The 14,168-nt window shown below is 24.1% G+C and overlaps 1 protein-coding gene across 1 annotated transcript; it reads right to left on the bottom strand.

Annotated features, from left to right (window-relative positions):
* Window positions 1–11,054: 11,054 nt before the first annotated feature.
* On the bottom strand, window positions 11,055–11,204 carry CLUP02_17673 (uncharacterized protein; the record flags this gene model as incomplete). The annotated part of the gene is made up of 1 exon (XM_049296581.1): window positions 11,055–11,204. A coding segment is annotated over one exon (150 nt), but the record flags the coding sequence as incomplete, so codon positions are not given.
* Between the last annotated feature and the right edge of the window lie 2,964 nt (window positions 11,205–14,168).

Here is a 14,168-nt window from a genome sequence, read left to right as displayed (position 1 = left end):
ATATATTATAAGTATTTATTAACCTAAAGTAACTTTTAACTATACTAAGGTAGTATAAGCTATAGATCTAATTAAATAAGACGTCGAGGTACTTAATAAGCAGCTTAAGTAGTAATAAACGAATCTTAATTAAGGTCTCGTTTACTACCTAATCGACCTTATAATTAGTAAGCTTTACGTTTTTATTAATAGGTTATTTATAAATAATAACGACCTTATTTTATAATTAGGGTATATTATTATTTTAGTTAATAAGAGTATAAGTAAGAGCGAATTTATTATATATAGTAATATAATCTACTACTCGTTAACTAAAAATAAATAAGTAACGAGAAGTATATTAATATTAGAGGTTTATAGTATAGTTAACGGCGTTAATTTCTCTTACGCAATTTTAATAACGCTAAAGAAGATTACCGATCGAATTAGCCTTTTACCTATTTTAATAATTATTTATACCGATTCTTACTCGCTATACGAATACCTCGTTAAATTAGGAATAATAAAGGAAAAGAGGCTTATAATCGATATTATAGCCCTTATGTAATTATATAAAAGGCGCGAGATATTTAAAATCCGTTAGATTAATAGTAAAGATAACCTCGTAAACGCTTTTATAAAAGTAGTACTAAATAAGGGATTAGAGTAATTCGTAAATAGTTAAAAAGTTACTATACGAATAGAGGGATGGGTTATATAAAAAGAGTAGAAAAAAGGGGGAAAAGGAGACGACTTAATAAACGGGCCCGAGGTCGAATTATACTTCTAACTATAGCGGTTAAATTAAAAAAAAAAAGAGAAAGTTAGTATTAAATTAGAAGTCTAATTCGACCGCGGTATATAGCTAACTACGCAGGGGCTAATTAGGGGCCTTATTTATAATTATTATAACTAGCTTAACCTATAGTTAGAACCTCCTTTTTATACCTACTACGCAGATATTTATATAGTTTAATTAATCTCTTCGTTAACTACGGTTCGAACTAACTACCCTATAATAGGGATACTAACATCCATCGTCCGAACTCCTCACTCCAAGGAGCCCACAGCTCACATCCAAAAGCGTAGAGAACTAAGAAAGCACACTGTGCACTACGTGCCGCCTGCTCGCTAACATAGAACTCCTCGCTAATAGGAGTAACAGCGCTAGGAAAAACACTAGTATTGAAGTTCATAGACACCTAAACGGCAAAAATAGAGGAGAGAAGCATCCACTTTTTCCATGCCGGCCACGAGTATCCCAGCAGATAATAGCACTCATCCTCGGTAATAACACGCTTCCCATCGGGGGTGTACTCAGGCTGCTTGCTACTCGTTGCCCTTGCTAGGTCTCCCTGCCTGCGCGTGCCTTCAGCCTCTTCGTCTCGGCCCACGCCGCCTTCAAAAAAGCCCCCGGTTGGCGCATCCTCGGACTTTTCGTTAAGGGGCTGTTATGGTTTCTCGCCGTCAAAGCTCCGGTCGACGCGTATTACGCTGCTATCTCGGGTCGGAATCGTCTCATCGACGTTGCTTAGTCGCGAGGCCCGCGAATTATCACCGGGAGGCGCTAAAACCATGTTAACAATACTATCTCTAACGAATAGCTACCTCGACCCAGACGGTAGGTGTAACGATACTTGCCTTTAACGTCAGATTTAGGTCAGAAGAACCCCAAAATATTGACCTGGTGTGCGTCGCGATCGTCGATTTGAATATAATAGGTGTGCTAACAGAAATTCATAAAATCAGGAACAACCCATCTCAGAAGTCAATGGTAAATGCTATCTAGAACATCTGCCCCAGATCTCTCTTCCCCGGGTCTTCGGGCTTGTTTATCAACTTCCAGATTTTCCACACGGAAGGCAAAGTTTTCTGCGTTTAGTTAGAAATATGACGCTATCCTACCAAGAGTCTACTTGCAATGTTACTGCAGCGTGTCTATCGGTGAAAAAGAGGATCCAAGGTAAGGTCCAGAAAAGTCTCCCTTTCTGAGTTGAGGTTCTCCCGCATCCTCCTCTAATTCGGCTTTCCTATCCAGCGGAGCCGAAACACTGGGAACCTTTCTACCATTCTTCTGCTCATCTCTGGGGTTTCAATCGAAGAAACGGTCGCATATCTACTGCAACCTGACATCATCATCCCGTAGAAATACTCAGATTTGCGGGTCGGCGGTGGAAACAATGACGGAAATCTAGAGCCGGTAAAGCGCGGGCCACGCAGTTCATCGGTAATACTCGCGGTGTTAATGTGGGTTTCGTTCATGTCGCCTCAACCGAACTTAGAAATTGCACAATTACGATGGTTTTCAGCTATCCTAAAACGGGCGAAATATCAGGTCACTCTGATACTATGGGATAGAGACTGGCTTATGGTTGTTGTTCAAGCGTAACCGTCTAGCTAGAGACCATACTGCGCGATGATATACTTATAGTAGGCATAGGTGGCTTACTCTCACTACCTACCTTAGTAGGGGGCTTTGTCAGCGTCTAAAACAATGCGATAACGTTCCAAGACCTTATAATTAAACTCGCAAAATAGGTCACGCACCATCTGATCCTATCCCATCTTTTCCACAAGAAAAGCCTTCCTAAATACAAGAGCTAATATACCGCGAGTCGGTCGCTCGAGGTGGGGCCGCATCCGAAGGTGGGGCCGTAATAAAGTCGCATTTATCCGTACCAAGTCGAGCCGAGTATTAGTCGAGTATATACCTAAACTTGACCTCAACTCCGTTACATATGCGATACAAAGGCTAATAAATATCAATTATAGTTAATTTCAATTTATCGCAAAATAAATTGGGTTTGTCCGAAACACCAAGGTGTCCGGACTCGTCATATAACAGAGATTACACAGAATTACTGGCTGTGGTCGCGAGCGATCACAACTAGAGGGACTTGCTATAGAAGATACTTGTTCAAACAAGTAAACTTTATAAGAAATGGATACTCAAGGTCTACGATAGACCGGCTCTACAGAGAGACCCTCCTGTCATGGGTTCGAAAAGGTACATACGCTAAGAAACTTATATTTCACTTGTCCCATAGACTAGAGGCATTCTTCTGTGGTCGGGATGCTCCGAAAAAGCCAACTTAACTAAGCCGGTGTTAATAAGTATATAACATAGGGAAGAAGCTTATAGAGGCTAACTACTATTAGGGTTTAAAAAATAAATTATTAAAATTTACCCTTCCCTCGAGGTATACTATTAGCGCTTTATATATACTTAAACTATTCCTTTATTACTTAGTGCTCTTCTTTATATTCCTAAGCTATTTTTTAATTAATAAAGCTTAATTAATAAGGCTTAATAAAGTACTCCCTCTCCTAGGCTTTATTTTAAAACTTATTTATAGTTTATATAGGGCGCCTAATATCGCCGTTAATAATCCGTAGTTATAAACTTTATAAGAGGGAAAGTTAAAAAGTTAGAAAATCTAAAAAAAATAGTCTATCGAAATAGTAGGAGTATCTATTAATACTATGTATTAATATTATATAATCGATATTAAGAACCGCCCGAGTAACTAGTAAAGGTAGAATAAAAAAAACAAATAGTTTATATAGTAGTTTTTTTCCAGCTTTATAAGCATAAAAAATTAACCTTAACGGGATTACGTTTTTAAGGGAAATTATACAATATAGTACACTTTTTAATTATATAATACGTATAATATATCCTAAGTACGCGCTTAACGTAATATAATAATTTCGATATAAAAACCGCTATTTAATTTAAGATAGGTAAGCTATTTTATTACTTATTAACGATAGGCTAAGTAATATACTTATATAGCGGCGCTAGCTAAAAAGGTTAATAATAGAGGTCGGTTATAATAATTAGCTATAATAGTTAACTATAATAATTAAAAGCGGCCTTCTTTAATTATAGAGATTTTAAACTTTAATAGTAACGTAGAGGTTTTTTAAAAAAAGGCTAAATAGGCTAATATTTATTACTTAGAGCTCGTAAAAACTCTTTTTATTCTTATCGTTTCTAATATTACCTAAAGCTACTCTTTATTTAAACTAAATAAATCTACTAAATAAATCTACTAAATAAATCTACTAAATAAATCTACTAAATAAATCTACTAAATAAATCTACTAAATAAATTTACTAAATAAATTTACTAAACAAATCTACTAAATAAACCTATTAATATATAAACTACTACTTTACTCTTAGTATATAGTTAATAATTAGTAAGCTAGAACTAAAGATACTTATTAATAAGTCTACCCCTCTCGGGCTAAGTACCCTTAGCTAGCTCGACGCTATAACTATTATAATTAACATAAATACGCCTAAGGATTAGTTAAGTACTTTTTAATAATATGGAATTCGGCTAGGTAATAGTACGAACGCTATAAATAACTAGGCTAATACGGACGTTAAAATTTAATATATTAATACTAGCTTAATTATAATAATTATAATAAATAGGCTAGAGGTATATAGGGTTAGAGTAATAAGCCGGCGCTTTAAATAGCTCTTATAAAACCCCCCGGGTAATAATAATACTTATATAAAAGAATAGATTATACTAAACCTAGCTACTTACGTAGGCTAGTATTAAAAGGTCCTATACGCGTTAAAGTAAGTAAAGCTCGCTTTATAAGCGGGCGGTAGAAAGTTAAGAGCTATTTTTAATAAAAGGGAGATAATAATCGAGTCGGTTAATTACTATTTTAGTTAGTAATTAGGTATAGAGCGCAGTATACCCAGTTTTCCCTAATATATAATACACAGTACGGCCCCGGCGGATTACTCCGTCGGGAGGATTTATAGTTTATATATACTATATTAATCCTTTATTTAAGAAGTCTTTAAATATATAGTATAAGGGCGGGTATAAATAGCGCTTATTAGTTTAAATATAAACCCCTTATTTTAAAAAATAGCCTTAGTCAGCCCTATAATTTTATATTTAAGTTACTCTTATTTATAAGCCGTTTTTATAATTACTAATACTTAAATAGTCGTTACCCTACTTTTATTTACTAATATTAACCCCTTTTTTAAGCTATTATAATTCTAAATTCCTTTTTTCTTTTTTATAACTATTCTTTTTATATATAGTTTTTTATTTTTATTAGCGTTTACGCTACTCCCTCGTTATATAAATATTATAACTAACGAATATTTCTTAAATCCTTATTTTTATATACTTCTTATACCTAAATAAGTCTTTTTTAGAGTCGTTCTATAGTTATTATCAACTCGTTTTAATATAAATATAGCTCTTAATTACGGTATTATTATTATTAATAATAAGATGGTTATTAATACTATAAATAAACTTAATAACGATAGTAATAGCGGTCTATTTAAAAAGCTTAATATTCTTTTTACTTACCCTAACCTCGTATATATATTACTATTTATATACTATTTATACTAACTATTATAAATTCTTATTAAAAAAAAGAAAAAAGTAAACGTTAAAAAGATTAGGGTTAGTTAAGTACGCCCGTTTTCTTACTTTATTTATATTATATATAAAGCGCTTAATTTAAAAACTAAGTATTATAATTAACTAAGTTAGTAATTTATAGCCCCTAGTTTACTTTTTTATGTAATACTTTTTTTAAATTTAGTATATATTATATAAAGTATATTATATAAAACTATCTTTATAAAAATATAATAAATACTTAGCGCTATTATTATTTTATTACTTTTCCTAAGTATTATATTAATAGTATTTTAAGTCCCTAAATTTACGGAATTTATAATACGAACCCTTTAGAATACTATACTCGCTTTAAATAATTATATTTATAATTTAAAGGTTTATCGCTTTATTATCGCTTTATTATTATTATTACTTAGGTCGTTAATATTATTTTATAACTTTAGTAAACTTATAGAATTATTATTAATAATATATAGAAAGTACTTAAGTATGCTAATAAAGAGGCCTACTTAACTTTTATTATTAATAATAATAATAATAAAGTAATTATAAGCTCCTTTTATATTACGTTTTTATTTTATAATAATATTATAATTACGCTACTTCGTATTATTCATAATAAAGTACGCTATTTAAATAATATTCTAACTAAGGTATAGTTACCCCGCTTATACTCTATATTCGTAACTAATTATTTATAAATTCGTTAATAATAAAAAGATTATTGTTTTTATAATAACCCTAAGAATAATAACTAGGGTAGCCCTTTTATATATAAAAGCGGTCTTTTTATAAATAAGGGTAGTCCTCTTACGTATTATAAGGATTAAAAAAGTAGTTCGTAATTAATACGTTTATATTACTTAGTTATAGCTATATAGCCCCCTTTTTATTATTATTAATAACTAGTTTATTATATTATTAAGCTTATTAAGAGCTAAGGCGCGCTATTTAATTAAAACTCGTTTTTTATATATATTAACTAATATTACGTTTTTAATATACTTAGCTAGTTCTTATATATTTTTATTATTACTATATCCTTTTTATTAAATTAAGTATTATTACTTTCTCTTTAGCCCTTTATATTATATAATACGTTTTACTTCGTAAAATAGCTCCCCGTTTATATTTTTAATAAATAAGGGCTTTTAAAGGGCTTTTTCGTAGTATTAATATAGCTTAAATAGGGATATATAAAATATATTATATATTTTATATTATATTAATACGTTTAATTAATAAGTAACCCCTACTATTTTAATTATTAATTTAACTTTAAATAGACTTAAATACTTATTAATTAATTTCTAATTAGGATATTACTTTTTAATATTCTTTTTTAATACTAATACTTAGTTATTTACTTTATATAATATATCTATCCTAGTTTTATTAATTTATTACTTATATATTTTACGTACTTTTTATATAAAGGGTTATAGAGCTTTTTAATTAGTTTATAATTAGGCTATACGCTCCTTAGTTAAGATATTTTATATACTATCTCGAGTCCTTATTAAGATTAATATAAAGTACGTAAATAAGAACTTAAATAAGGCTTTAGTAAGTACTTTATAAATTATTAAGTACTAAGTATTATTATATATAAACTTAGCTAAGTAAAAACGCTATACTTAATTTAATTAATCTTAAATATAAAAGTAATAAAAATACTATTTTAAATATTAGTTCTACCGTTCTATTTAATTATTTATTTATAAATAGAACGTAGTATTAAAACGCTTTTTTATTATTAAAAAGTAATAAAAATAAGTTTAAAACTTATTTATAAATAATAACCCCTTATTTAAAACGATCCTTTTAAGTATTCTAAACTTAATAAAGATTTTTATAAATAAAAAGTTTACGAATCCCTAGGCTATAAAAGTCGTTTTTGTAATAATATAGACGCTATACTTTATAAGTTAGTTTATTATAATAAGTCCTATATTATAAGAGCGCTTCTTAATTAGTATAATTAATATAAATAAGTTCGTAATAAAGTTTAGTAATATTTTTTATTATAGCCTAACTAGGGTAGGTAGAGGGTATAATAAACTATATAGCTTATAATAATAAGGCTTCGTTTATTAATATACTATATAAATATTAATATAACTTTTTATATCCCTACTTATTTTATTTTAATAATAATAGCGTTTTAATAATATTATTATTTACTTTATATTATAATATTTTATTATAAGTATATTATAATATATTTTAATAACCTCCCTCTTTAGCCCCTTATATAGTAATATATAAGCGTAGTTACTATAATATAATAGCCTTTTTAAATTATAAACTTAGCTTTATTATTATTTCTTTTTAACTAAATAAGGCCGTTAGTTCTTTTTAATTTATTACTTATTTTTTATAAAAGCGTCCTTTTATTAAGTAGCCTATAGTTAACTTATTATTAATAACCCCTCTTTATTAAATACTATTTTAAATACTGTTATTATATTAAAGGTTTATAAAATAAGTAGCTTATAATTTATAGTTTTAATAATAAGCTTAAATAGCTTTTTAAATATTATATTATAATTTTAATATTTTAAGCTTATAGCCCTATTATACTTCTCGAAGTACTCTTTGAAGTTCTTTTAAACTAGAGCTCTTAACCTCTTTTTTTTTTTTTTTATATTATTATTAGTTCCGTTTTTAAAATACTTATTATTTTTATTTATTTAAAAACCGCTCTTATAGCTCGTTTTTATATACTTTATTATTACGATTTTAAAGGGCTCTTATATATTTTTAGTATTATAGAGGCTTTTTCTTTCTTTAATAATAGCTCCTCTACTCCGCTATTATTATTATTTTTATTATAATTAAGTTTTTATAATAATCCGTTTACTAAGTTTTTTATACTTAGCTTAAACTTAATTTTAATATTAAATACTATAAGTTCGTTTAGTTAGTATAGTTATTTTCTATTTAGCCTCTTTTCTATATTTAAGAACTATAAATTAAGATAATTTATAAATACTACGACCTAATCTTAGCTATAAGCGAGGTAGTATTATTAGTTCTTTAGTACGTCTATAATGGCTAATAGCTCCGTATCTTCTATACTATAATAACTCTCTATATTTATTAATTTCCTTAACCTATAAATAATTAAATATTAATTACTTTTAAATAATTACGTAATTACTAAACTAATAGCTCGAGCTAAAGCGTATATTTATAATTATATAAGTAAAATAAAGTTAAAATATCGTAATATTAGCGCGTTTATAAATACTATTAATAACTTCTTAAATAACTTTATAATAAGTATTAATAATTTTAACTATTCCGGTTTTACTTTTCTTAATAAGTTTATTAAAGGTACCGTTATTTTAATATAATTACTAATAAATTTATAATAAAACTTTATAAATTTAAAGAACGTTTATATATTTTTAACGCTCTTTAAAATTAGCTAATTTATTATAGTTTTAGTATACGCAGGTTCTATTTTTATACTTTTATTAAATATAATATATCTTAAGAATCCTATACATAATATATAAACTTATATTTATTACTATTTAAATATAGGTTTTATTATTATAGTTTTTATAATACGTTACGTACGTACTCTTTATATACTACGTAATTATTATTATATTATAACTAGCTAGTCGTAATAAGTATATTAATAAAAATTAAAGCTACGAGTACTAAGTAAATAATATTATAATTATAAATAGCTTCTTTAAAGCTATATTTATAAGCTATAAAATAAGTAAGGCTTTAGTAATTAATCGTAGTCTTATTAAAAAGGGGTTTTAATAAAAATAATTAAAAACGATTATAAGATCTAATACTAAGTTGATTATTAAAAAAGCTGTAAAAGTCTATTTTTAAACCCGGCCTAAGTTTATATTATATATAAATCTCGTTTTTAAATATATCTTTTATAATATTTTTATTTATTATTATTTAACGGTTTATTAAATAGTTGTCCGTTTTATTTATTTACGATCGTACGTTCTACTTATTTATAAGTATCTATTCTTTATTTTATTATATAATTATAATTATATAACTTATTTATAGTTCTTTTACTTTAAGAGGAGTTATTTTAAATCCGTATTTTGATATATATAGTATAATAGCTACTATAAGTCCTATAGGGCGAGGCCCTAACTTTATTATATATGTTAAGTCGTAATATTAGCTTTTTTTTAAAAGAATCTAGTCCTCTAGGCCTATAAATAAGTTATTTATTCCTAAGTTAGGGAATCATTAAGTATGTTTTTAAAATATATTAATACAATATTAAGTCGAATTAAAAAATTAAAATCTTTAATAGCTATATCTCGTCGTAAAGTATTACGTATTATTTACTTTTTTAATAAAAGTATAAAAATAATACTTTATTCAAATTATCGCTCGCGAGGGGTCCGTTATTTAATTCTTTTTAATTCCGAGGTTTACGGAATATATTATTATTTAAGTATTTTATATAATAAGTTTATTAATATTATTTATATTTATAAATATTATATTTCTATTTATAAATCTTAGCTAATTAAGTATAGTTAGTTAATTAGTAATAAAGTTTAATTATTTTAATTATAAAAAAAAAGTAAAAGAGTTACGGTTTTAAAAGAGGGCTATAGAGTTATAAAAAAAAGCTAAGGCTTATTAATAAGCCTAGGCTAAATTAAATAAGTCGTTATTTAAGTTAGAGCTTTTTCGTTTTTAAAAGCGAATAGTATTTAAAAAGAGTTAAGTTATATTAGAGGTGTTTTTTAAAGACTTTAAAAATACTTTTTTAATAGCTTATAAAGTACAAGCTAATATTACTTTTAAAATTATTAATTAAAATACTATAATAACCAGGAGTTTTAAATCTAAGTTTAATTTTAATATTTTTTAAAAAGTTATTAAGAGTTCTAGAGGTTCGTAATAAGTTCTTATATATTTTCTTTATATCCGTAGTTTTTTTATTTAATAAAGAATTCTTATATTTTATTCTTAATTCTATAATCAATAATTCGTTTAACTTCGTATTTTAATTAGTTTAGTTTAATAATAATATAATTTTCTATATATAAACTTTTTAATATAAGTTTAAATAATAAAATATAAAAAACGAGATAATGTTATATTATATTTAGTAATCTTAGTTCGTAATTAATGAATAAGACTTTTTTAATAATTTTAAAAGGTCTAAGCTTTTAATAATTTAATTTATTACCTGGTTATTTTATTTTAATATTATAATAAAAAAGATAAGTACTATCCCCCTTTTTTAAAAATAACTTTCTAATCCTTAATCTATTTACGTTCTTTTTTATTATATCATTGTATAAACTCGAGGTTTAATAAGGCTTATTTATAGATCTTTTTAAGTTTACTTACGTTTATTATAGTTTTTATAGTTTATAATCCTTATTATACTTCTCTATATATTATTAATTAAAATCTATGATTAAAGTAAAACGGAGATTTTTTTATATTTTTATTAATTATATTATTATATATAAACTAGGTTCTTGATAAAAGTATTACTTAATTATCTTAGTTATAATTTATATAATAATAAAGGTATATTTCGAGGATCTAATTAATCCTTTTTATTTATTTATGAATTTATAAATAAAGTAATATTAAGAATTTATAATTTATACTAAGTTACGAAATTAGGGATTTCTAAAACTTTAAAATAAATAGCTTATTTTTATTAGAGATAATTTCTTTTAGTAAACTATAGTTTAAAAATATAACTTTGATAAATACGTATACTAAGTCTTTTATAATACTTAATTCTTTATAAAAAATAAAATATACGAACTTAGTAAGTTAATTAACTATAATCAAAATACTATCGTACTATACTTTAATGAATAGGTCTCTAAACTTTAGTAGTTTAATAATAAAGTCTTATATAATTAATTACTATACTTTTATTAGTAATTATAATAATTATAGCTCGCTATAAAGCTTATATAAGCTATTTCCATTTTTTTTATAAGTTACGTAATCCTTAATTATTTTTATAATTTTAGTACGTATAGCGGATTTATTATAGTATTAATAAATCCGTTTTTATATTTTAATAATTCCTTAGTAGGTATATACTAATATATTATAAAATTTTATAATAAGCTTAGGGGTTATTTTTTTAATTAAGCTAGTATTAATCTTTTTAATTATTATAAAAAGTTTTATAATTAGTATAAAATTATCGTCCTCTTTTTATTTAAAAATAACTTATATCTCGTTAGGGATTACGACTTTATAATTAGGTCTTTTATTAAGAGCGTCCGCTCTATTATTTTTTAAACCTTTTTAATAAATAATTTAAAAATTATACTTAGATAGGAATTCGCTCTATTTAACTTATTGTTTATTTAAATTCTTATTTATTATAAAGTTTACGAAGTTTTTATAATTTATATGAATTATAACTTCGTACTTAGTTCTAAATAACTATAGTTTTCATTTTTAAAATACTTTAATAATTACTATTAGTTCTTTATTATAAATTTACTAATTTAATTCTATTTTATAAAATATTTTAAAATAAAAATAATATAAATAAAGTCTTTTTTATTTATTTTATTATTCTAAAACCGCTTTTATAATAAAATCCGAGGTATTAGTCTTAATTTTAAAAGGTTTTTAAGGGTTTAAGATTATAATAACTAGTTTAAAACCGATTATATTCTTAATTTTAATAAATACTTCTTTATACTTAGGATCTTAAATAAATAAAGTATCTTTTTATATTAAGTTATTAAAAGTCTAATTATATTAATATAGTCCTTAAGGAATTATTAATAAAAGTTAATAAATTCTAAAAATCCTTATACGTTCTTAACGTTTTATAATATAAGCTAGTCTCTAATTATTTTTATTTTTAATATTTATATATAAATTTATCTTAGTATAATAATATATTTAAAAAAGTCTACTTTTTATATATAGAATTCGTATTTAAATAGTTTAGTATATAGTTTAGTATTTTAGAGGTTTTAGAATACTATATAAATATACTCTTTATATATTTTAAAATTAGGAAAGAAAATAAGAATATCATTAATATAAATAATAATAAAAATATTAACGTATTCTTAAAGTACGTAATTAATTATTATTTAAAAAGTTATTGAAATATTAGTAAGTCCGAAGGGTATAATAAAGTATTTAAAGAGTTCTTTATAAGTTTAAAATACTATTTTTATTTATATATTTTTTAATCCGAATTTAATTAAATACTTTTTTAAGATTTATAATAATAAACTAGTTAGCTCCGTAAAATAGATCTCTAAACTTAGTAATAAGCAGTAAGAGGTAATAATTCTTTTTTATAATTTCGTTAAGTTTCTTATAATTAATAATAGGTTTTATTTTTTTATTTCTTTTTAATATAAAGAATAAGAGGAATCTTACGGGAGAATTTAATAATTAAATATATTCCTTTTTAAGTTTTTTATTAATATATTTATTAAGGTACTCTTACTTTTTTTAATTTATTAAATATATTAAATAGAACCTAAGTTATATCCCTTTTTTAAGTTCGATTTTTATATCCTAATTATTATATTTTAATAATCCTATTTCTTTAAGTTTTATAAATACTTTTATATATATTTAGTACTTTTTAAGTATAGTTTAGAGTCGTTATAATCCCTAATTATTAGTATTAATTATAAACTTTTTAAAGCTTCTTACTATTTTAATAAAAACTATGTATTATATTTATTCTCGTTTTTTAAGAGTTTTTAAAAATCTATTTAAACCTTTTTTTTTTTTTTAAGTTATTTAGTAATTAGATTTTCTTAGAGGATCTAATAAGTAATTTAATCTATTCGTAAGTTATGCTTTCGTAACTACGAGAGTCCTAAGATAATATCGATATTTCCGATTTTCGTAATATTATATTATAATTATTTCTATTAATTATTAATATATATTAAGAGGTATACGGTCTTTTAATTAATATATTTATAATTATAATTAACTCGTTCTCTTTTTATTATTTATAATTAGTATAGTTTATTTCTATATATTTATAATAAATTAAGTTTATTTACTACTCTTAGTAAAATATAGGTTTTTTATATGCTATTATTAATAATAATATTTAATCTTTATTCATAAATATCGAGGTTAATTCGTAAATATATATCGTTATATTATATAGTTATATATAAAAACCTCTTTTTTATTTTTATTTCTCGTCGTTTCTTTATAATTAACTTCTTTAGTTTTTTATTATTTATTTTTTTAAACGGGTTTCTTATTTATATTTTTCTTAATACTCTCTCTAAGCCTTAGCCTTTTTAATATAATAAATTTAGTATTAATCGTATTTATAATCTTTTTATTTTATATATTCGCTATTAAAATACTTTATAAAAAAGTTAGGGTCTAAACTAAATATAGCTCTATTATTATTATTAAAACTTAGTAATACCTAATTTAGTAGTTAATTTTTCATATAAATATCCTTAATAATTTTATTATTACGTTTTTATAAATAGAAACGACTATTTTATTTAAATATAAGATACCAAAAGTATTTATTATTTAAATATTCTATCTAAAATAATTCCTTATAAAAGGGGTTTTTAGGGTTAAATAAAGAATAATTTTTATTTATATAAGGGGTTATTATAACCTTTTTACGTTTTCTAATTCCGTAAAACTAAATAACTTGGTTATTTTTAAATAGATAAATATATGTATATTATAATTTATTATTATTATTTTTAAAATTCATATTATTAACGCTAAGTAGTATTTTATAATCGATATTTA

This window comes from Colletotrichum lupini, chromosome 10, assembly GCF_023278565.1.
Source record: "Colletotrichum lupini chromosome 10, complete sequence".
Classification (NCBI taxonomy): domain Eukaryota; kingdom Fungi; phylum Ascomycota; class Sordariomycetes; order Glomerellales; family Glomerellaceae; genus Colletotrichum; species Colletotrichum lupini.
Note: the sequence above shows the minus strand (reverse complement) of the source record. Positions and strands in the feature narration are given on the sequence as shown.